This window comes from Ambystoma mexicanum, chromosome 12 (genome assembly GCF_040938575.1).
Source record: "Ambystoma mexicanum isolate Mex_15411 chromosome 12, UKY_AmexF1_1, whole genome shotgun sequence".
Taxonomy (NCBI): domain Eukaryota; kingdom Metazoa; phylum Chordata; class Amphibia; order Caudata; family Ambystomatidae; genus Ambystoma; species Ambystoma mexicanum.
In genome coordinates, this window is record NC_090936.1 from 897,186,879 (window position 1) to 897,211,592 (window position 24,714).

At 44.2% G+C, this 24,714-nt stretch overlaps 1 protein-coding gene across 3 annotated transcripts in view; it reads left to right on the top strand.

Annotated features, from left to right (window-relative positions):
• The window catches only part of TBC1D15 (TBC1 domain family member 15), a 1,818,951-nt gene that overhangs the window by 1,393,212 nt on the left and 401,025 nt on the right, over positions 1-24,714 (top strand). For all 3 annotated transcript variants that reach the window (XM_069629387.1, XM_069629388.1, XM_069629389.1), the window contains one exon: positions 1,662-1,762. In XM_069629387.1, coding sequence (XP_069485488.1) covers positions 1,662-1,762 — 101 coding nt within the window. The remainder of the gene's footprint in view (positions 1-1,661; positions 1,763-24,714) is intronic.

Below are 24,714 nucleotides of genomic sequence, written 5' to 3' on the forward strand. Positions count from 1 at the left end.
ATGATCTGGGATTGCCCCCGCCTCTCCCAATTTTGGTAGACGGTGTTCACAACTGTATCTGCTATACTCGATCAATCTATCGACCCCTCCCCAATGAAGGGCCTATTCCATGACTTTCCAGAGCTACCCCGAAACTCCAGGAAACTGGCCGGCCTTTGCATGCTCCTTGTGGTACGAGCCATTCTGCTTTGCTGGCTTCCCCCCGCACCCCCCACACATGCGCAATGGCTCAGAGCTCTCACATGGGCCTCAGACACTGAGGAGGCATGGACCTGTCTACAACCAGTCCACTCGAGGCCTAGGGATGTCTGGATCCAGTTTCGCTCCTATATGTCAGATCTAAATGCGACACCTGATACAACTTCCCCAACTACTACACCCACCCATGCGGGTGATTCATCCTGAGCCAAGGGCTCTCTCATACTGCATTTGCACTGTATGCATCTTTGATGGAAAATGTTAATGCTAGATGCACTGCCTGTATTGGTTTAACTGTTCCTACCTTGTGCTTACCCTGTGTATTGTTCGCCTGTGTTCTGCTGCCAAGCTGTTTAATAAAAAAAGGTTAAAAAAAAAAAGAAAGGATATGACAGAGAGATATATTGAAATGAGTTGTATGGTTGACTGGATGTTGGATATTTGTATGAAAGGTGGTTGAGTTTACTGATTGTTGGATATTTTGTGGTGTATGTGTATTGATGTTTCTTTTTATGTTTTGTCTTGAGGGGGGGTCGTACATTTTTTTGTTGTTCAGTTGTGTACAATTTATTGCTTAGTTGACTATTCCGGAATGCATAAGGATTTTCAGTTATGGTTTTCTTTAATGTTCGTATATGAATGTTTTATACTATTCTGTAACTGACTGTTATGCTATGCTTATGAAAAATTAAATAAATATATGGAACTAAACAATAAGCGCAAAACCAAGACAAATAAAAGGATATGCTGCGTTAGTAAGCCCCAGAGAGTCTAGACATCTTAATTTTAGCTCAACATCTATAGTGCAAGTGGCAGTAGACAGTAGGGGCCAGTAATCGATAGAACTAACTGGTGGTATGGAGTCTGGGGTATGGAGTAGGGTCTTTAGAAGTTGAGGGATGGCCATAGGGCCCACAAATTGTAAAATAACCCTAAACCACATGTATTAATTATCATATCTAGTGATCTGTCTTTTTTTTGCCAACGCAATCAATGCATGTTCTTAGTCAAACTTGTAAATTAGATCTGTTTATGCTTTCTTTTCTCCACCTGTACAATGAAATACCACCAGTTAAATGTGCTATAATTACTGCATAGTGCTACTTTAAGCTCATTGATTTACTTAATTTGTGCCATTTTCACCAGCATGCAATACGCCATCTTGACCAATACTGGAATGTAATAAACAGATGTTAATTGTATGTATTCTTTAATATCTAAAGTTAAAGTTATGCTTGTTAACTTCCTGCCGTGATTATTGGGAATGTTTTAAACAAGCATATAATGGGATTTTTCGATCTAGTATTGTGTCTGAAGCAGAAGGGCTGGGATCATAAGAGGCAAGTGGCCCGTCCATGGCTTAATGCATGGACCAATCACCTTGATTTTAAAAAGTGTTTTAATTCATCTTGTATATTTTGCTTTTAGTATCAAATAAACTTTGATTTCTTTCTTTGGTTAAGGATATGTGCAAGGAATGAGCGACTTGCTTTCCCCCATTTTGTATGTTATGGAAAATGAAGTAGATGCTTTCTGGTGCTTTGTATCGTACATGGATCAAATGGTAAGGATGTCACTTTTCTTATGGAGGGGACATTATTTATTTTCTAAGCCGAATTGTGTTTTCCCCATGTTGAAAATATGTGTTTTCAAAATGGCAGTAAGCTATATTTGTAACAGTGGCGGAGCCAGGCAGGGGGCAGCTGCCCCCACCTGGACCCCCCTGGTGTCCTGTGCGCCCCCAGCCTCCTGTGGGTGCCCTGTTACCCCCCCCCCCCCCCCACCCATCCTCCCCGGCACGAAAAGCTGCCTCCGCTACTGATTTGTAACAATATGTGCAAGACTTGCAACTGTGAGAATGTCAATTTAAAATCTGGACTAAGTGCAGAGACTTTACATTAAAGTTGATAAACATTCCCACAATATCATTCGAGAATTAGAATGTTTTGCTATATGACATTTGTGTGCTAAAATACTGCTGAATTTTAGGAAAATTGGAGCCATATGAATCCATTGGCTTATTTTCATAATAGTAAAATAACACATTTGTGCTTTTTGTATCACTGTCATATATTTGTTTTATTTCAACCCAGGCATCAGTTCTTCCTATCTAGTACCCTGGGAGATTGTAGAGAGTTTCAGGCAATTCAGTTGATCTCGGTCCACGCAAACCTACCTACGAGGCAGAGATATCAAAGATTTCTTAGCCGTGGTGGCCACAGTAAAAGGAGATGCTTTTAAAGTTACACACAGCATCCTTTTCCCAGGAAGGTGAGAAACAGAAGAGAGCCAGCATTGAGAAACACATTGACGGCCAGAATCTTAAAACTCCTGATTGGTCAAGCAGGTTTTCTTTTGTCAATCTTGCATATAACCACATCTAAACATTGGCCCTACTGACCATCATGATTTAATATGCTAAACCATTTTTCTGTGTGCTTGCTTCTTTCGTAGCACTATAAATAGCAGGGATCCTATTATCTAATGTTGGTATGATGTGATGGGTTAAGCATATGCACTTAGCACCGGTTTCTTCTGCATGTGATGGAGCAAACCGGTTTTGCCCCAATCCATATCATCTAACATTCTTTGCACTTGGGAAGGAGGGGGAGAGAAATTAATGAAGTAGTCTGATTTGTGTACTGTTGGCTGCATGACTTGAAGGAACATCATTTACATTGGAAAGCTGAGCAACAATTAGGTTTGTTGTTCCATATAGTATAATCAGAAAAAAACAAAAAATGGGTATGTGTGCTTGAATGTCTTGTCTTTAATCAAAATGTTATGTAATAGGGTCATAGCTAAATTTCGAGCAAGTTCTATTCCCCCATCATGCTGGAAGATCAAAAGAACAAACCCATTTAATTCTGCAAAAAAAATCTTCATGTAACATGGATTGCGGTAAAACCTGTTTACTTCATTCAGTGTTGCACAAACAGCAAATTTGGTGCTACATGCATTTGCACAATTTTTAGCACTGGTGTAAATGTTACATAATTAGCCACAGGTGCCACTATTGCCTGAATCGGAGGTCCTCCACTTAATAGCCTTGGAAGTATGAAATGCATAATCAACCATGTTAGGTTTCGAATCAGAGGGTTGCAGATAGAACACAAATCTCTGCAGCAAGCACTTAACTTGCTAAGCAGGCTGACTGGTGTATGTTGTCATAATCGATTTAGTTAATTGTTTGATATTTCAGTAACGGAAGAAAGAAAAAAAAGGGAGATGTAACTTCAGCAATATCTACAAAATATCACTCCTGCTTTAAATTGCCCGGAAGTGGCGTTTTAATACAAAGCCCAAAACGTCAGCATTCTAATCTGGGTTGGATTTTGATTTTTTTTTTATATTTGAATGATTTAATCAATATACATCAGTAATATGCAGTTGACCAACTTTAGACTTAAGCAACAGAAAGATGAATGTCTTTGTGTCTATATACTTATAATCATCATCCCAATTTATCTCATTGTGCTTAACAAAATCAGTTTGGAAAGGTATCAAAATGTACATAGTTGTTTTAAAATCACTGCTTACATGCAAATATATGATTCTACATCAGTATGTGTGCTATGAAGCCTAACATGACAGTTTAAATTTAGGGACACTGAATGATTTATCAAAACACCAATCAAGATTTAACATTCAGACTATTACTGAAGCACAATGTTTACACAGTTGCCAATAAACTGTCCAACCAGGTAATGGAAAGAGTCAACGTGATTTGATTAATGAGTCCAACAGTGGAAAATATATTGGAAATAGTTTCACACAATCCAAGGTAATTTCAATCATCTAGTAACCATGGCAATAAGCCTTTTTCATGTATTTAGCAGCAGCGGTTTTGGACAGAGTAAAATTTGCCTGAATATTCAGCCCGAAGGTGGAGTGCTTGCTGAAATTTAAGCTATGCTCTCTTTCAGATAAACACTATGGAGCGGGTCCCATTCCCAGAGCGGGGTCTGGGGACCTCTCATATGGCAATCTTTTTCTTCCCCTAGAAAAAGTCAAGATGGTGATACCAGCAGATCGCGGAATAGTTATGTGCAGAGGATTGCATATGTGCGGTGGATCTAAAGGATCATTTCCAGTGCACCGTTCTGCCCTTCAGTCTCAATTCGCCACACAGGGTTATTCATGAAAACTCTGAATGCCATTGCAGGTTTATCCATATCTGAATGACTGGTTGCTGAATGGCTCTTCTCCAGAGGAGATGTCCAGAACCCTAGAGAGTCTTCTATACCTGTTGGCTGTACTAGGCATCCTGATCAGTCTTCCAAAGTCCCATCCCAGATCTTTACATTTATTGGCTTTAGGTGGGCCACTGTAACAGCAAAGATGTTCCCTGCTCGAGAGAGGATGGCGACATATCTGCTGCTGTCTTTCATTTCCTCACCAGGCCAAGCCACTATGCTTGGTGGTTTCAGAGGCTACCTGGCCCTCTGGCTTCTTGCATTCTGTCTGCCCTATTTGCCAGACTCTGTGTGAGGCAGATCCGACTTGATCTGGCCCAACATTGGTTGCCGGAGGCCGGCGATTGCTGGGATTCTATTCTACTTCCTTCTCGCCCGAGATCTTCTTTAGTGACAGCAGTCGAAGAACTTCATGGGACAAACCCCTTGGGGATCTCTTCCCCACTCAGTTGTGATCCACACTGACTCATCTCTGGAGGGCTGGGGAGCTAACTTTGAGGACATTTCTGTCGATGGCTTTTGATCAGGAAAGGATCTTTCTATTCACATAAATATCCTGAAGTAAAAAGCCATCTTCAATTTGATAATGGATTTCCTCTGTTGGACACAGGACAGGGTACTTAGTTAAAAGACTGTTGATTCAAACAGTCAGTATTACCTTAATATTTCATGTCAAGAAGCAGTATGAGGTCCCCAGAGTTTTGTCGCCTGGCGGTTCTTCTATGGAATTGGGCCTTTGCACACAACATTTGCCTGATATCATCTCATTTCCTGGGAGATGAAAACACGGAAGCAAACAGACCCATCAGGCTCTGTGTGGGAGGCCAATAGTGGGAGCTCAATGCTTTCAGACTTCAAGAAGTCTTCAACCTCTGGGGTTGTCCTGCAGTACTCCTGTTTGCCATAGAGAAGAATTCCAAATGCCTCTTGTTCGTAATGTGGATGTACCTAAGCCTCTGGTCTCCCAGTGATGGTTTTGAGACAGATTGGAACAATGGAACATGTTATGCCTTTCCTCCCACGCCTTCCTTCCAGAGGCTGATCAGCAAATTCAAGTCGTCTCAGCATTGCACAATATTAGTAGCCCATTGCTGGCCAGTGAGGATTTGGTTCTCAGATCTCCTTCCCCTAACCATAGAAGGTACAATTTGAATTCCGACAAGTCCAATACCTTCTCTGCCAGCGGAGCAAGTAGATTCTCCACCCCTGCCCTCTATCTCTAATCTTAGAAGCCTGGCCCTGGAATAATTAATCTTGGGGCCTTTAGGGATTGTCTCAAAAGAATGAGACTCATTCAATATTCCAGACCGTTGTCCACCCATTCCCAATACCAGCGCTATTGGACACACTTTTGCCATTGGGCTTTGGGAAAGAAATCAAACCCTCTTACTTGTCAACTTGATGATGCCTTGTCTTTATAGCTTCACCTGGCTCAGGGTGGAGTACAGGTTGATACTTGCAGAACTTACTTTGGTGGCCTTTGGGGCTTATCATTATAATTATAATTGTTCCTATATAACACGCTCAATAACAGAGAGTGGTTTCTAAGCACGGGAGCAGGATTCAAATCTGTGTTGCGCTGCGTTGTCTTGTTTCCAAGACAAATGCGTTGCCCCTGAACAGAAGAAATGGTTTTCTCCTCTGCTATCCCTATAGTTAAATGACATCTAGACAGTTTGCTCAGATTATTTTCAACGGTCAAGCAGACACAACTGGTTTGCGACCTCCACGTAGCACTGTCTGCTTTAGATCACAGACCTCTCAGCCATTGGACAAAGTTAACATTGTTAGTCACCTAGAAGATAGTTGTTCTGGTTGTGCTGTTTCTAGTAGAACCGTCAGTAAAATTCAGGCTTTTTCTTCAGAAACGTTCTTGGTCTTTCACAGGGACAAGCTGGTTCTGCAAATATGCCTCCTTTCTTCAAATGGTGGTTTCATCCTTCTGCATTAATCAGAATGTTTCTCTCCCCATCTGCTATCTTTGCCCTTCTTCAAGGGCGGAGGAAACCCTTCACAGGCTTGATGTTAGGACATTAATACTTTATCTTGCTCATACCACGGCCTATAGAATATCGGAAACTCTATTTTTGACCTTCGTTGGCTCATCACAAGCCCATTAAGTTTCATAAGCTTTTATTTATTTAGTATAAAATAGCCACTTAAGGCTTTCTATACTTTAAAATACAATGGAATACTAGATAAAATGTATACAAATGAAGACATATTGAGATCAAAATGAATGCATTATATGAAATAAAAAGTGCAATGCATGCTACCAAACTCTCCAGCCCTCACACAAGTGTAGAGGAATAAATACAGACAAAATTGCCTTTAGCCAATCACAATGTCTAATATGTCCTTGATACTGCACCACATTTTAGGCATGTGATACAGGATCACAAGGTTGTTTTGCAAGTAAAACACTTCCCAGATCCATTTAAGGTAATTGATGATTGTAAGATTGCCCCTATTGTTCGTTTCCGAACCGTGACCAATCCGTCACATTCTAGCATGAGGTGTTTGGTGGTTTCCGGTATTATACCGCCACATAATCTGCATGCTCTCATTTTGCCAATGTTAGGAAGGAGAGATCGTCTCCCCACTCCCCTAGGTGTTTCCTGATGAGAAACAAATGGTAGGCCTCACTTCTTGAGAGCAGGAGGGAGGGGGGCGTGCACGCAGGAGTGTTCACAATCCCATAGTACATGCATTAGGAGCTATTTAGTAGAGGCAAGTGTAAATGCCATCTTAGTTATTGGCAGCAATTCTGAAACGTATGCCAAAGCACCAAATGTGTTAGTATTAGGCCTGCGTTATTAGCACAGACATATCCCACACCACAAGCGAGCTTTAGGGAGTTACACACCTTTCCTTGTCTCAGAGGCTGTAGGCCTTCGTGCCTTGGTAAGAATGATCTCTGCAAGGCCATGAGAAGGGGGCAGAGAGCCTCTTGGCAGTTACCATGCCACGATACAGATAGCATGGCCTCTCAGCCCTAACACCCCCGCGTCAGAGCTGCAGCCCGCCATGCTTTGATCCCAAGACCCCCATGTACCATGATGCCAGCCAAGCCCAGACCACCGACCATAATGCTGTAAGACCCCCAATCGATCAAAAAGATCCGAAAGCAAGGCTATCTCGCCTTCACATTTGGGTCACATGATTTCTGCTGCAAGGTGGCGAGGAGGGATGAAATTATAGCTCAAAACGAGCGTGAAAGACCATGGGAAGTTGTTGGTGCATCTGGGAATGAGTGAAGTATGCGAGTAAGAATGACCTTGGCTCTCCCCCTGGGCCCATATCTGTGCAGCCAGGGGCACCATTACAGTGATAGAGTAGTGTTGTTTTTGAAGTAACTAATTGCTTATTAGGCCCTTTTCAGCGGATGACAAGCTCAGCAGCACCCACGTGGACAGAGATGGACAATAAGGCTGGGACCAATGGCCTAGCATCTGTCATGATGCCTACCTCCAAGGAGCCAGGTCCGACCCAGCGACCCCAGAGGCAGGCATCATTTCCCCCAGGGGAGTGCCAGCGGGCCCAAGCTGGGGCCCTTTGGACGCAGTCCTGGCGCCTTAGGCGCCAGGCTCATGTTGGACCTCTGTCCTGGCGCCTTAGGCGCCAGGCTCATAAAGCTAGACATGTGTTCAAGTGTTTTAATGTGCACTTACCTGATGCAGACCATGCTGCCACATCCAGGCCCTCTTGAGGCTTGAATGGAACTACTTTACCTGTGGGACTACTTTCCACCCGGGTGTGGTCGGGGAAGGATACATACCTGATCGGAGGAAGGATACACACTTGGTACTTCTTCCAAAGCTATTTAAACCACACCCGATCAGCAACTCACGCTTCGCGTTGTTCTGCTCCTCGCAGCTGGACGCTCACCGTGTCAGCTCCTGCATCTGGACTTCAGCCACGCCTGTCAGCATCCTGGGTCACCTGCAAAGGGAGACAAGAGACCTTACCAGCTAAATCTGCACCACGGAGACATCACCGACGATCCTGAAAGGAAAGACATTATTTTTAAAAGCATTTCGTCACGATCGCTGCAGCGCTGCATTTCACTCACCTTTCCTGGGTTCCTCCATCTTCAGCAGCGATCATCCGGATACACAGCCACTTCCCAGAGCCTAGAGAAAAAGACAAGAATAAGAGGTGAGAGAAGGAAGGGAATAAGACTTACCTGTTGGGTCTTTCCCATTTCATTTCGGGTCTTGCCGCTTCCAGGCATTTTCCGGACCCCGGCCCCTATGGGGAAAAAAGACAAAGACATTGAATGAGCGTATGCAAAGTCGGTTCCCGAGCGCTCATCCAGAACTAACCTGCCATTTACTGGAACTGCACGTTTCACTTCAGGTTGGTGCCATATCTCCGGCATTCCGAACCCTGGCCCCTAAGGGGAAAAAAGACATAAGCATTAGCGCTTGCTGCAAAAAGACAATGAACATTATTATTAAGCTTGGACTTTTGAACTTGCAACAGAACTTTTACAGAGCCTTACCTGAATAGTCAAGCTTACCTGAACTCTCCTCAATCTAGTGAAGTAACTGGGTTTCAACGCGCCCCTGCATCAGAAGCAGGATGGAGAGCTCATCCTACCTGACCCTAAGATGAGACTTCACGGGGAATCGTGGAAGGGTATCGTGGAGGGTTGGAAGAGAGTGGGAGGCTTGAGCATAACTCAGTCAGTAGGTAATACTCCCTTTTCACGCACAGGGGAATATTCCTGCAAGCCGGAGAAGCCAGAGTAGAGGGCCCATCCTGTCCATCTTCAGAGTCCTGCGCTTCACCATTGAAGAAGCATCAGCACTCGAAGCCAGACCTGCGCCTCCGTGGGAATCAGGTGAGCGTTACAGCATCCCCTATGGAGTGGGCCGCCCATGAATAGGGTCTTGCCAACCAGTCTCGCAGGTTTTCACTGTATGTAATGACGCCATAGATGACGGCTTCCAGGACACTTCCCCGAAGGGGCCGCACCCACCTGCAGTGACCAGTCCCAGACACGTCAGTCCCAGAGGTGTGTGGGAGCCCTTTCTACAGAATTCCTGTTTGCTCTTTGAAGCAGGGCACGGCTCCAGGGAGATTGCAGTCCATTGTTGGGACCGCTTGACGGAGGAATTCGGGCGAACATGCATATGTGAGTATACCCTTGCAAGTGTGGTAAATGGGGGATTGTGCAAATGACGGAAGGGTGTGTTTGATTGTGTGGTAAAGGAGCATTTTTTGTGTGCTTTTTAATCATGAATTTTTTAAGAGGAATAATAAGGAAGGAAAATAAAGGAGCGTAGGGAGCCTTCCTGAGTGAGGGGAGATGATAGTACCATTTTGTTTTGTGACACAGAGGTAAACAAGTAACAACTCTCCGTAATTAGTGGGATCGGATATAGTAGTATTTGTTGTTTTGGTCTGTTAGTTTAGTGTATTTCAATTTTTTTTAATTTTTTTAATTTTTTCTATTTGGAAGTACTGGAGGCCTAAAGTGGGTTGTTGTTGGTAAGGCATATTATATTGAGTGAGTGTAGTGTGGTATTGAGTGTGCGTGAAGGGAAGGGAACTTTGACGGGGCGACAGGGAGGAGGGGACAGAGGACTAGTTTTGACTTTGACAACTGCAGCATGAGCAGCGCGCAAGCGTAAGCTTAGCAGATCTGAGCATGTTATTTGCTAAAATGAGGAGAGGGATGTATAGTGCACTGCCATTGTACAGGGACAAGATTGAAAAGTACCACAAGCAATGGGTGGTAGAGACACGAGCGGGAATGCCCCGCTCCTGAACAGAGCAGGGCACCCACAATATGGGAGTGCTAGAACACATGAGCACATTTTTAACAGTGAAGCACAAAGGCAAACAGCTGCAGAAGAGGAAAGAGATTTTAGATAGTTGGAAGATGATTGAGGACGTGGAGGACCCCGACGAGGTAGGGGTGCGGGATACCCATGGAGGGGCCACCGTAATAAAGGGGAGCAGAACCTCAACAGAACATAAGAGATTATATCCATTAGCTGCTCGCCTAGCAACGGGATACACTAATCCGACCTATGTGCCCACCCCAGCCACCGCCCCACCACCACCATACATTTCCAGCCCAATTAATGCCCCACCTCAAGAATGTAAGAAGGAGTTAGAGGAAGCGCTGGAGCGGGTAGAGCTGGCATGACTGAGAATAACACATATTGAGGTAAGGATGAAGGGAGCGGACTAAATGAATTGAGAGCGGGAGACATTTTATTTAGATTGGATAGTAGGGCCATAAAGGATGTGCATGTTTGGATGACAGAGGGTGAGGGCGGGCTAGCAGGGAGCACAGAATATGGGGTAGTGAGCTCTGATGGAAAAACAGACAGAGTTGAGGCTGTATGAATGGGACACAATAGACGAGGTTGAAGATGAAGAGGAGGGCACCAGCGATAACACAGCGAGTGGAGAGCTTGTGGGGACCACGATTGAGGAACAGATATGGCCGAGTGGCAGTTGCAAGGAAAAAAGGAAGTGGGCGGAGGAAGGGAAGAGGATGGGCATGCAGATGCCACTATTACACAAAGGTCCGGTGAGAGCACATTATGTGCCCTAGGCACAAATGGATAAACATTATTTGATCAAGGTGCTCCAGCCCCTTATTGCTGGAGCTGGGAAATGGATTTACACATTCAAAAAAACAGACAGCAGGCGTTCCTCTAGCTGTGGGAGATATGAAAAGTTTAATAGTGGCAATTGTTGGTGATCAAGCCGGGGACAATAGGGGTTAAGGCAGGATATTTTAGTGTGAAATTGGATGATGATGGACATGATGGGGCTCCATTCAACAACAGTCAAACATATCCCGACACCCCAGACTTATAGCCTATAATGCAATACACCATAGATGAGGATGAGGACCCCGCACAGTACATTATCAAAATTCAAGAGATGTGGAGGGCGGAGACAGGGGACCAGTAGGACCGATCCGATCAGTTCATCTTTTTTATTTAGTTATAAAAAGGGTCTTATCCAAGGCGGTGCACAAGGCACTCAACAAAATAGTGGGCATTGAAGCGAAAGGGTGGGCGGAAATTCAGACGATAGTAATATATCATTGTAAAAGAATTAAGGAGCGCAAAAAGGAAGCAGCACAGCGGATACAGGCAGAAGAAGCGAAACTGGTGCACAAACCTTTTGCTAAAATAGCTGTAGAAAGGGTGGCGCCCGCTTCTGCACTGATAGAAATGACAGGGCGCACACAGGCGCCCGTAAATGCAAGGATAGCTACGTTTTGGCCAAGAGGAGGACAAGGACAGTGGGAGGGGGCATCAGCACCCCGGCCCCGAGTGGCAGCAAGGAGGTCAACAGCGGGGAAGATGTGGGTTCAGGAAGGGGTGGGGGTTTGGGGTGTTTGGAGGTATGGGAACTCGAGTTGGTGGTATGGGGCCCTAGCAGTGTTGGAGCTGCAGGAAATGGGGACACTTTGCAAGAGAAAGTAGGAGCAGGCCCGGGGCAGGATATAACTCATATAGGAACTATTGTCCACAGCTGCAGACTGAAGGACAGCTCCAAATACCAACTTCTATACCGTATGAGATCCACCAGGCATAGAACCAGTTACCCCCTTCACCCTCCCCTCCAGGTGCACAAATGAAAAACCCACAAGCTGCCCAGCCACATATGCACCCGCCCATCACGTTAAACAGAGGACACATGCCAACAAATGATGCTGTACCTAATGGCACCATTGTACCTCACCGGGGGGGTCAGCGCCATGGGAGCTAACCCTTTTTCGTTCCCAGGTACAAATATTTACCCTGACTAGGACAGACCACAGAAAGCTCTTGTATGCCCAGTACTATCCATGACAGCCCACCCTGACGAGGAACCCTTGGCGGGCGCTGAGCTAGGAAACAAGCACTTCATCTTTGTCTGACACAGGTGCCACTAAATCATGCATCAGTGAGGGAAACTTCCCGCTATCAGGTGAAACTCTGACCACGCAGGGCTTCTCTGGGGATGTCGCCATGTTTGACATTAAAATATGGGAGAAGGTGCTGCAGGCTCCCCTGCTGTATTCTGAAAGTTCCCCGATAAACTTGGGCCGTGACCTAATTAATGAATTGAACATGACTATCTCCTTTACAGACAGCGGGATAGTATGTGCCAGCCCAGAAATGTTTGCATTGATTTCAATGGTTATCATATATGCAAGAGGGGAGAAGCAGTGGTTTGCAGGATTCCTGTGGACCCAGATATATTCTTGTACAGGATTGCAGTGCTTCTTGAGGCAGTGCCACAAAATGACCAAGGTTGGTGGCGAGTGCCAGCTGATTTTATTTTTCGCCCTGTGGTGACCCCCAAGTTAGTGGCATGAACAATATTGTCCCTTGATTTCATGGTCTGGTGGTTTTGGCAAAGCAAATTGTTGCCATAGGGACTTACCTTGTTGGGTGTGAGAGGCGCACAGTGCTCTGTATTGATCCTGCAGTGCCTTTTAGGGAGGTAACTGATACAGAGTTCTTTGAAGACAAACCAGACAATGGTGAATAATTTTATTGCCCATTTGTATTCCTGTGAAATTATGACAAAGTACCAGAAAGTTCAATGTCCCCTAGTGGCCCTTGCAGCCCCAGCCCACTTCTTTGACGGAGACCTAGAAAAAGTACCCAAAAGACTTTGGACCACAAATGCCCATGATATGGGGCTGTTACAAGGAGTTGTCCGGTGAGAATAACACTGAAGCCAGGTGCTGTGCTGCCCCGAGTGAAACAGTACCCTCTTCAAGGGAGGCGGAGGAAGGGATTAGGGACACCATCACTGCCCTATTAAACAAGGGAATCACGGCTAACTATCCTATAAAAAAGGCAAAGGGGGGTAGTTGGAGGATGATCAAGGATTTACACCTCCTAAATGACATTGTACAGGGCGACTTTCCTGTGGTTCCAAACCCTGCGACAATACTTTGTAACCTCCCCAAGGAAGCGACCCACTTTACTGTGGTGGATCTAAAAAACGCTTTTGATTCCATTCCACTGCACCCTGACTCTCAATATTTCACTGTGTTTACACAAGGGGGCGGGGGGTAAGATTTGAACACAAGCGAGTGCCTTAAGGGTACTGCGAGTCCCTGAGTATTTTAACTGAATTTTCCATGACTCGTTAGTAAATATTCAGGTGCCCAGCATGATCATCCAGTGTGTGGATGATTGGCTGGTGTGCAGTGACAGTGAACACCAGTGTAGGGAAGATTCGATAACACTCTTGCAGCTCTTAACCCACAAGGGTTACAATGTTGAACAGGCCAAATTACTGTATTGCCTGCAGGAAGTATTGTACTTTGAGCAATTGTTATCTATGAACAGAAAAAGGATAATACCTGATTACCTGATTGTGCCGCATCTGTGCACGCCACTCCATGGCCTGGCACAGTGAATTTGGATGCCCTCAAAGAAATAATATCTACTGCCCCGGTGCTAGCCACCCCAGACTTCACTCATACGTTTTACCTATTCTCTCAATCCAGCGGCCAACTTATGACTGCAGTATTAACACTAAAGAGCACGATGGGGCACAAACCATTGGCCTACTACAGCAGGATGTTAGACTCAGTAATGCTAGGACAATTTGTATGCAAACAGGCACTGCTACAGCATTTGCAATTGAAAAGAGCTCCAGTATAGTAATGGTGTGCTCCGTCACCTTATACGTGCAGCACAGAATATTCTCTATCCTGGAAAGATCAAAGTCCACTCTAACAACACAAAGAGCGTCTGCCTATGAGATCATCCAATCCAGCACAAACATCTATATTGTAAGATGCAAAACGGTAAACCATGCTACGTTTCTGAATGAAATATGCATAGATAAAGACATGGCCCAACATGATTGTGTATTTTATGATGGGGAGGAGGATGACATTTCCAAAGCAAAAGTTAGCCCACTTGATGGAAAGGGGGTCTTTTTCATTGATGGTTCAGCAACAATTGACGAAGGCACAGGTTTAAGACACACAGGGCGGCTGTGATGCGCTTAGTGGACGGCAAATACAAAACATTAGTGCTAAAGAGATTGGCAGTGCACTTTTCGGCTCAGGCAGCGCTCATAGAAGCGCTACAAGCGTCACAGGGGTGCCACGTGACCATATATTCAGATTCGGTGTACGTCACTACAACAGTGCACGCCAATCTCACACTTCGGAAGAGGAGGGAGCTCAGGAGGGCTGACGGGTCCCCAGTTCAACATGCTTTGTTATTTTCGCACTATCGCAACCTTCCGCAGTGGTGGACAGAATATGCGCCTATGGAAGGAACTCATGGTGGCAACAGTAAATACAGACACAAGAGACCACAGTTCAAGGGTGTTTATTAAACTGTATATGCGGGTTGGAAAAACACCTAATCTAAGCCTATAGCTAAAGTGGGAGCAGGCTACGACCATCCAATAATAATAAGGCAGTCCTAGTGGCATCTTGCCAAATAAAGGGCCTATGTAAGAAGGTAGAGAAGATGGGGAATTCTCACCCCAGAGTAGTGGATGATATTTCGCAGGACTCACCTCAGATTTCAATGTTTACTGGTGTTTTGGGATACACCACATTGTCTCCATGTACACATGTCACTCTAACTAGGGCTGCATTGTCTAAATCTTTGATTGTAACTAAATCAGCCCATATAGCAGTTTACTTACTCCCTGATTCGATCAGGGCCCTCACTTGCCTCCCATTCACCCAAGCCTATTTATAGGTAAACTCAACAGGAGTTTGACACAGGCAGATACTGAAAATGTCTAGCTCCTTCTAGGGTTTTTCCCATTCTCTGTCCTTCAAACAGCCTAATTCCATGGGTCCATCTTTTATATTCTTTGGACAGTGTCTAGCTAGATGTCCTGTTTCTCTACAAGAAAAACATATCAAAGGAGATGCTCTACTTCCTTTCGCCTCCTCTTTTCTACTTTCGTCCTTAGCCTTAGGATACATTTTTCTACTTTCTATTCTCTCCCGGTATATTCCTTCTTTAATCTTCTGTGGTCCCCCTTGTCTATCTACTCCTTGAGGTCGAATTCGATGGATGGATGGACGGACTTATGGTCCTTCCAGTCTTCCCATCGATTGGTCAAATGGAAGTGTTTAGCTGCATCCGAATGGTTCTGTGATGGCTCAATGGCTGTGGTCAGAGTATGCCGATGTAACTGGAGGACATATTCTTTTAGAACGGAAGTAAAGAATTTGTGAATTGTTCTAAAGTAATCATCTCCATTAGTTCCTCTAATGACTTGTTATTAATCCATAGGGCCACTGTGTTTTTAATGCGTTCACCTAGTTCTAAAGGGGTTTCTCCTGGGTTTAACTTTACGGCTTGTTATTTTTGTTGGTAAAATTACAGGTTTGCCCCACTCTTTTTAGTATCCCTTCTTTGATAGATAGGAAGGTGGCTCCTTGTACAAGTGCAAGTTTAAGTAGTTGATATGAAGTTTGGAGTTCGCCTTTCAATAAGGGTCCCAAACAGCATCTTTGCAGGTTTTCTTCCCATCCTAGTTGCTGAGCCAGGCGTTCAAAATTTTGAAAAAAAAATCCAAATCTTCGCCTTCAAAATATGCCCGAAGTACGCCTTGTGGTAGTAATGGCCTGGTTTGTAACAAAATTAGTTTTGTTAAATTTCCTTAGAGCCTATTTTCTGCCTGTATCTGTTGGGCTGCTAATTGGGCAGTGACGTTGGCTAAGTCGGCAATTTCTTCTGCTGGTGCAAGGGTTCCTTCTGTGGTATCTGAATTTGAGAAAAAACTCCTCTCAATGCTGTCGGATAAGGTTTCAAAATCCTCTGAATCTTCTGAATAGGAGTCTGTGAAAGGAGAAGGCTGGGGAAAATTGGTTAATCCTTAGGGTCCCGCAACAGATGGAGCCTGGGTCCAAATGAAAAAAGGTTCGGAGAGATGAGCACTAGGTCAGATAAAAGAAAACACAGGCCGAACTTTGAGGATTATTCGGTCTCATGGCTGTATGTTGTGATGGGAGAGAGGAAGTTTATCCAATAACACTTGTGTTTTAAAGAATAGATCTTGTTGACTAGGTGGAATAAACAGAGCAGCACCTCTTTCAGTGTGGATGTACAATCAGAATCTAGGAGATCAGCTGTTTTATTTTCCCCTTACGGTGGTACCACAATTAATAACATGGGTTTCAATTTTTATCGGTTGAATTATATCCCACTGCTCTGACACCATATATAAGGAACTCATGGTGGCAACAGTAAATACAGACACAAGTGATCACAGTTCAAGGGTGTTTATTAAACTGTACATGCGAGTTGGAAAAATGCCTAATCTAAGCCTAAATCTTAGATGGGAGCAAGCTACGACCATCAGATAATAAGGCAGTCCTAGTGGCGTCTTGTCAAATAAAAGGGCCTATACTAAGAAAAAATGATTGCCAATCCTTACGCTAAATACAAACAAAGAGTGTGGGATAAGGTTCCCAGGTAAAGAAGTGTTTACAAATAATAGGTCAGGATGCGGTAATCGAGTCTCCTTTCCCCATGTTTTGAGCATGTTACTGTTAGGCAGAAACCTGTGCAGTTCCCTTTGGGAACACTGCAAAAGATTTAGGACTACAGGTGTTAGCAGTAAACCCACTTGGTAGCAGTCTGTACCACCCAGATTTACCTGGTAGCTGTGGCTGAGCAGTCAAACTTCCCTCAAGAAGAGTTAGGCAGTATGCAAACATAAACAAAATAGGCACTCAGACACAATAGCACAAGCAAACACTGACCAGAGCTTTGGTATCAAAGTATATAATTATTTATTTAAAAACACACTGTTTGAAACACTCTAGCACTCTTATTTGTAAAACACTCTAAACACAGTTACTATTATAATATATACAACCCTTATTCCTACAGATACGTCTTAGTTAACACCACTTATTTCCAGACAGAGGTGAGCGCTTAACTATGGATGGCACTCCAATAAGTTCATGAAAAAGGGAGGGAAAAAGACAGAATATGTGAAGATACACCACTCTAAGATTTAGGAACACTATTAGCAAGGCAGAAGAGCAAAAGTCACTTGTGAGCCAAAGTACATAGGCTGGGCCCACTCTTAGAGAGAGCAGAGCACAAATGCGCCCAAGATCACACAGTTACACTAGGCTTAGAAAGTCTTGCAGAGAGTTCGAAAAGAGTTTAGAGAGACTCAGAAAAGTTTAGCCAGGGTGTCCCAGGCTAACCCAGGTTCGAAAGCCGGGGGCTAAATCTACCCCGTACAGTCGGTGGCAAGGGAAGCCGGGCGGGACATGGTACCTTAAGTGTGAAGGATCCTCCAGCAGTGGCAGTTGTTCCTGGCAGCAGGTGCAAGTCTCGTCGTCGTCCAGGGGAAGAGAAGATCTCGACTTGGAGGAAAGATGAAGGTCGTTGCACTGCCAGGGAAGAAACCAGCCCCAGAGTTTTCCGGTTAAAGGTATTACCCTTTATTTCGCAGTCGTGGTAAAACGTGGTATTCCGGTTGCCGGGGTGCTTGGCACAGGCAAGGCGGCCACGAGATGCGTCGGGAAGGCGAAAAGACGGTGAAACTGGTTATCCCCACCAGTCAAAGGAAGAAGACTCTCCGGCGGGAGGTCTCCTCTGTCGTTGGGAAAAGTGGTGAGACGGTCCAGCAGGGCTCCACCGGTGGTGTCATCGTGGCAGGTCGGCTCAGCTTCTCCCTCTTCGGATTCTTAGGTCCTGTGGCGACTTCTGAAGTTCCAGTCCCCAAAGCCCTGCTTTTATGCAGAAAACCCCCATTCACTCAGCCTAGCTGTCACTCAAACATGCTAAGTGGTGAGCCGGCCGGCTCACCACTTGGGCCAATCAGGACGGAGTGCGACTTGAGTTGCCTGGGCTACTCAGTCCAGGGTGCCTAAACCCCCTCCACCCCTCCTAAGTACCCCAGACAGAGTGGCACCACTTTGGAGGGCTTCTGTGGAGAAGCCCGCCAAAAAGTGGAACAAAGGGCTCGACTTGGGTTGGCGTCACAGAAGAAAACACAAACGCCATTTTAGAACCGGGTTTTGGCAAAAAATACCAACCAGAGAATTAATAAATATTAAATAAACCGGCGGTATGTTCGAGGCTATCGTAATTAAATAAATAAAGATAGTAGCCTCGAACAATGGGAAAATCCCATAGAGAAATATTCGCGGTTGAATATAAAAAGTAGTATCCACTGCCACCAGCCAAAACTCGATCAGGGGGGACGGAGACGTGCCCCCTCGACTAACAGACCCCGGGGCAATCGAATTGCCCCAGCCAGTACGTCCACAATATGATGGCTTGTACTGGTTCTGTTCAGAATTCAAGACTAGTAAAGTCAATGGTGACTTTACATGCCCTGGGAGACAGTAGTCAGTCCCAGGGTATGGAGTCTATACTGGGGGTCACTATGACACCCCTTTGTTCAGCACTGAGGGTGCTGTGTAACACACATCACAAAAACACATGAAGCCCTATGGAGTAAAAGACCCCATAGCCCATTAAACACATCTAGAGTCAAAGAAACACAATCAAATCATGTCCTAGAGTGAGGGTAAAAGAGTCTTACTCTTGGCAGGAGAAAAAAATAAACCCCAAAAATCCAGCAAAGCTGCTGAGGGACTCACTAGGTTAGGAAATTCAGCCTAAACAGAGAATTCTCCCTAACAGTTACAAGGTAGGACTCTGGAGCACAGCATACCCTCGAGATTTCCCAGCACGATCTAACAGTTCCGCTCTCAATTTATCAGGGTTTTCATTGGTTAAGTCTTTCCTACAGTTTCTTGCCTCGGAGGACCTGATCTCTTCAACAAAATAATAAACAAAAGCTCATTTCTGCTTGCACATTGGGTGATGTCTTTTCACCCCTGGATCCTGCTCTTCCGGGCTCAGGTCCACAAGAAGTTCTTTAGCAATATTGGGCCCTTCAGTATTCAAGCTTCTCCTTCGAAGGGTCTTGTGGGCTCCAAATGTTTAAACAAAAGGTTAACATAAAGTCCAAAGTTCTTCTCTGCTTGTGTTTGGGTGATAACTCTTCGCCCCTGGGTGCCCCTGTTCCGGGCTCAGACCCTTTTCGATTGTTAGCTTCCCTCCGCCGGGTTCACTTTGTCTTTCAACACAATCTCATCTGTGACATCTATTTCACATGTCTTTTTTTTGTCAATTAGCTTTTATTGGCATTTCAAGATTAAATCACAAACTGTTAACCACCCACTCTTAATCCCAACCTTCCCCCGTCCCTCCCTCACCCCCAAGCCACAAAATTAAAAACAATGCACTTATGATAGCTCATTACATCCTTGGCCTAGTTCAGCGTATCACGCAATACCCAGCAGGCGCAGTGTTTGAGGGCAATACTGTATGTTAAAGTCTTTATATAAAAATCTTAGCACAACATTCCAGTCTTTAGTAAACAGGGAGAAGTCTGCCTGTAAGAGTGTGTCATCCATTCTAATGATAAAAAGTTCCATACTTTGGTAAACCATTCAGTAGTTGAGGTGGATCTTTACACTTCAAATTCTGGGCAATTACAAGCAGAGCGGTTAGTTGCAGTATCACTAATGCTTTCTGGACAGCTTGTGGCCGTCGTCTAAAATCAACGTCCTTCATAATAAGCAAATGGGTACGTAAAGAGAGAGGAGTATGAATAGAAAAGATTTCAGAGATATGTGTTCACCTCTCCCCAGTATTGAGCTAATCTCGGACAGCTCAGCCAAATGTGTTCCCAATTTCCAACATGGTCACATTCCCTCTTCTATTTGTCAGATATGGTGGGTTTCATTTAAGCGAGGCGGGCTGGTGTATAGAGTGCCATTGCACCATGAGTTTGTGCCAGAATCCTTTTTTTTAGTCGATCTGGTAAGTCTGGGGATTGTTCTCCAAAGTGTCTCCAAATCCTGATTAGTGCCCTCTTCCCCCAGTGTGACCCTTCAGCGTGTTTTATAGTTTATTTTCGTTTTGGGGGACCCTTTCCCCAGTATTTTGTATATATTAGAAATAAGGGCCTTATTTCCCGGATTTGATAACACACATTGTTCCAATGGTGTCAATTCCCTGGTTGCTGCTGCCTTAATGGCGGCAGCCAGAATTCAGTGCCGCACCTGGAAGTATTGAAACCTGGATTTTTAATGAAGTCCCAACTCCTGTTTGCATTGTGTAAATGGTTGTACCGTTTTTCCCACAAACATATCTCTCAACTTCTCACACCCAGCTGCCTTCCATTCCCTGAATGCGTTTGGTTCTAGGCCTGGGGTAAATTGGGGGTTAAAAAAAGAGGTGTGAAAGGTGAGTGGAAAGTTGTTATACCGTGTTTTTACTGCATCGTCCCAAGTGTTTTCTACTGTGTGCATAAATTTGCTCAGATATATGTTGGTTGGGCGATCTGATCTTGGTAGGCCATAGTACTTCACTTAGTCTCGGGGCCACCCTCACAGCTAATTCCTTCTGGACCCAACGCTTCTCAACTGTGTCTGTGGACCATTCTTTTATAACCCTCATATGCGCTGCACGAAAGTATGTAAAAAATTAGGAAGACCTATCCCTACCCTATCTGGTGGTAGCATCAGTGTAGGTAAGGCTATCCGCAGGGTCTTATTTTGCCATACGAAGGCAGAGACAGCCTTGTGTACTTTACGGAAGAAAGATAGCGGTACCTTAATAGGAAGCGCTTGAAACAGGTAAAGTGCTCTTGGAAGAATGACCATTTCCCGAGTTGATTCGACCCAACCACGAGATCGAAAGTGAGTCCCACTTTTTGAGTTGAGATTCAATGTCCTTTAATAGGGGGGCAATTCGCTGCGTATAGGCCTTTAAGGGATGAAGTGATCTTTACCCCTGTTAGTGAGAATTCTCAAAAATGTGCTAATTCCCTTCTACCTTACAGACCCCCAGCTCTTTTGCTGGACTTTAGGGCTTGTTATCTCTCCTGTATTTTTATTGTCATTTAGACTGTGTTTCTTTTAACTTTGAAGTCTGACAAACTCCATAGGCATCATCTTTTACATTGGGACACACAGCACCTTCAGTGCAGTGGCACATGGACGTTTCTTAGATATCCAAAAGGTTTAAATACCTTCTCTTGGTGAAACTATTGTTTCTAAAAGCAGTGAAGTGAAATTGACTTTGCTTACATTTTGTAACTTTCTATACCTAGCAAACACTATCTTACCATAGGGTGCTGGAGGGGTTACTTAGGATCCCCTTTGTCTAGTTTATCATGTAACATTTTTATGTTACCCTTTCTGCAATTAATGGCTATTGGCAGTGGTTTACTTTTTACTACCATTGTGTGTTTTTACCGCGGGCTGCGTTCGCAGCCACAGTAAGGCACCCATGGGTGCCCATTTCATCAAAATTGCCTGGGCCTTCTTTTTTTCGCCATTTCTTGTTGGAAAGGTCCTTCTTGAGATTTCCTCTGCGCCCCAAACCTGGTTTGGTCCCTTTGTTTGTTTTGTCTTTGGCGGGATTCATAAGTAAAGCCCGCCTCTGGCTCCAGTATTTCTGCCAGGGGCAGTAAGTGAGGGAGGTGCCCGAAACCCCCTTTGCTTAATCCCCTTGGTCACAGGATGCACCCAAAGGTGATTGGCCGGCTGGCTGTCCGGCAAGAACAGCCACCCTGCTGTGTGATTGAGAGCTAGGCTGGAATGAATGGGAGAAACCTGCATAAAAGGCGAGGCTTTTTGGCTTGGAAGGCAGAGTCGACCACTGGACGAAGGAATCCAAAGAAGAACTGGTAGGAGACGCCTGCTGCAACTCCTGCACTGTTGCTTTGCCCGGTGAAGCCCTGCTGCTGTGCTGAAGCTCTGAATTTTCCTTGACTAGAGAAGCAAGGACGACTTCTCCCTTTTTAGTTGGTGGGACCAATCAACTCCAAAGTAAGCCCGCCTGGACATCCTCTTGGAGCTGGCTTTACTTGCACTGCTGTTGCTGCTGGAACCAAAGTGCCAGGGAGAGGAACACCAGATTGTGTGCGTTGCTTTTAAGTCAGACCCGAGCGCTAGGAAGATCCTCTGGACTTCGCTAATGCAGGACTGACCAAGCCTGAGCCACCTCAACAGAGTGCTGGACCCCAGAACCAAGGAAAGTCTGAAGTGGTATCTGAGAACCGTGGTGTTGCTATTTGCTGTTAGACGCGAGGAGCTGAAACACCTAAGAACCGCTGAATTGAAGTTTGCTCATTGCTGCCGCTGACCTTCCCATTGCAGAGCAGGAGTCCCTCTTGCCCCCACGACTGTAGCTCAAGAACAGCAGGATCTGCAGAGCTGTACGGGAACAGAAGCCAGCTGGAACCATTTCTTCTAACCAGAGGTACTGTGCGGTCTAAGAGAACTTATCTCTTGTTGTGTACCCTTGCTTGTTCTCAGTTGAGACCTGTCTTGGTTATCTTGCAGAGTTGCTAAAGCTTTGCCCTTCACAAGCCTCCCAGCTTGTGGCCCTTCAAGTGTTCTATTTTCAACAAGCATTTCCAAAAACTTTGTGCAAGACTTTTTACCTACCTACAAAGAAGATCTTCAGCTCCGCTTGACATTGTGCAAATAATATTGGCTGTCCTGGCTTCCTGAGAGACGCCTCTTTACCTCTGACTTTGTGCCTTGACCTTTTCCCCAGGAAAGGGTTAAGTTACTGAACATTGTAAGGTTTCAAAAGTACTTACCTGTTTATTAATTATTTGTTAACCTTTGTTTTATTCCTCTAGTCTATCGTTTACACCAAGCTCAGTATTTCTCTAAATCTACCATTGATAAATCAATGTTCACAGTGTCCTAGCTATTTAAGTCACTTGAGGGTATAGGAAGTGTTTGTGTGCCATCCCCAATGGGTATCATCTGATTTAGAGAAACAGATTGTGTTTTGAAGTGTATTTTAATTGTTAAATATATATTACTCCCTTTTGAAGAAGGCTTGTACAACTGACTGAAATAAATTAAAAATTGTTTTATCAAGAAACCTTGAGTGTAAGTATTTATTTGAATAGTTCTTGGAATAAAATCCATACATTAAATATATTAGTTCTAAACATCTGCCATGCTGCAAAATAATTAGACTTTTGATGCTGCATTCTTATCACTGAATTATCTATGTTAAACCACACTCTTTTTTTCAAAAACCTCACTATCGCTAAACGCAAAGGAGTGTGTTTGTCATACAACATACGCTTCCATAGATAATAAGAATCATTCCAATTTACATCTGCAGAGAAATGACAAAAATAAGCAAGCCTGGATGTAAACAATGCTGGATAGTCAATCACTAGATGTCTCAATGTTTCTTTGGTTTGTTTATCTTTGCAAAATTTGCAAGGAATGAAACAGTCCTTTGTTTTATCTCCTTCTGCTATATTTTCACCCGTTGCCAGAATATTAAAGCAGAATCTCATAAATACATTTCTAAAATTCCTGTTTGGAAACCTAACTAAAAAGGGTTCCAGCAGACCCATGGGTTTATAGTAAGAAACCAAATGTAGATATAATCCATGCTTTACCAGTATTTGGATTGTGTTTGCCCAATCTGCATTCTGCAGTAGTTGTTTAACTTTTCTAGGTTTTTTGAGATAATGTATTTATGGTGTCGCACACAGAAGTTAACCATTTTTTGCAAATTTCCATTAGCATTTTGAGGAAAGCAGATCTGGAGTCATTAGCCTTCAAATGACGACCCAAATCCAAATATAGCAAATTTTCACCTTCCGTCATAAGATTTCGAAAGATAGAAAGACGTTTCCATTTGATTATACTTTGTAGAGATTGAAGGCAAAACTCATATCTTAAGGCGACCAATGGAATACATTTTGGTAAACAGTGTGTCATTTCTCTCACGATGGTAGCTTCCAATTTGCTCATTTCCAGCTTACCTAATATGAACAGAATTTCTAAGCCATAGGAGATTTTAGGTATTATTTTTTGTTTATAATACCTTATCATTAGAACACAAGAAAAGGCACTAAATTTGCGATCCACAGCTTTCATTTGAGCAATGCTTTGTTTGGCCTTCATATAAAAGTGGTTACGTATCAATAGATGATTTGGGCTATCGGTAATCAAACAGTCCAGATATATAATGGAGTGTTTGGTTCCCAGCTTAATCTTCTCCATAAACCATTTGTCTGTTACCTTCTTCTTCATTCGATTGAAACGCATTATGTGATATTTTAACGGATTAATAATTAATCCATTAAGCGCCATGTACTGAGCGAATGCAGTCAACAATCTCTGAAGTCCCAAAGGGGTTTTATCAAACAACAGAAAATTGTCTGCGTAAGAACACCAACTCATCTTTTTGCCTTCCAGAATAGGTTGAATGAACGCTGAATTCAAGAGGCATGGGCCGACATCTGATATGTATAAATTATAGAGGGCTGG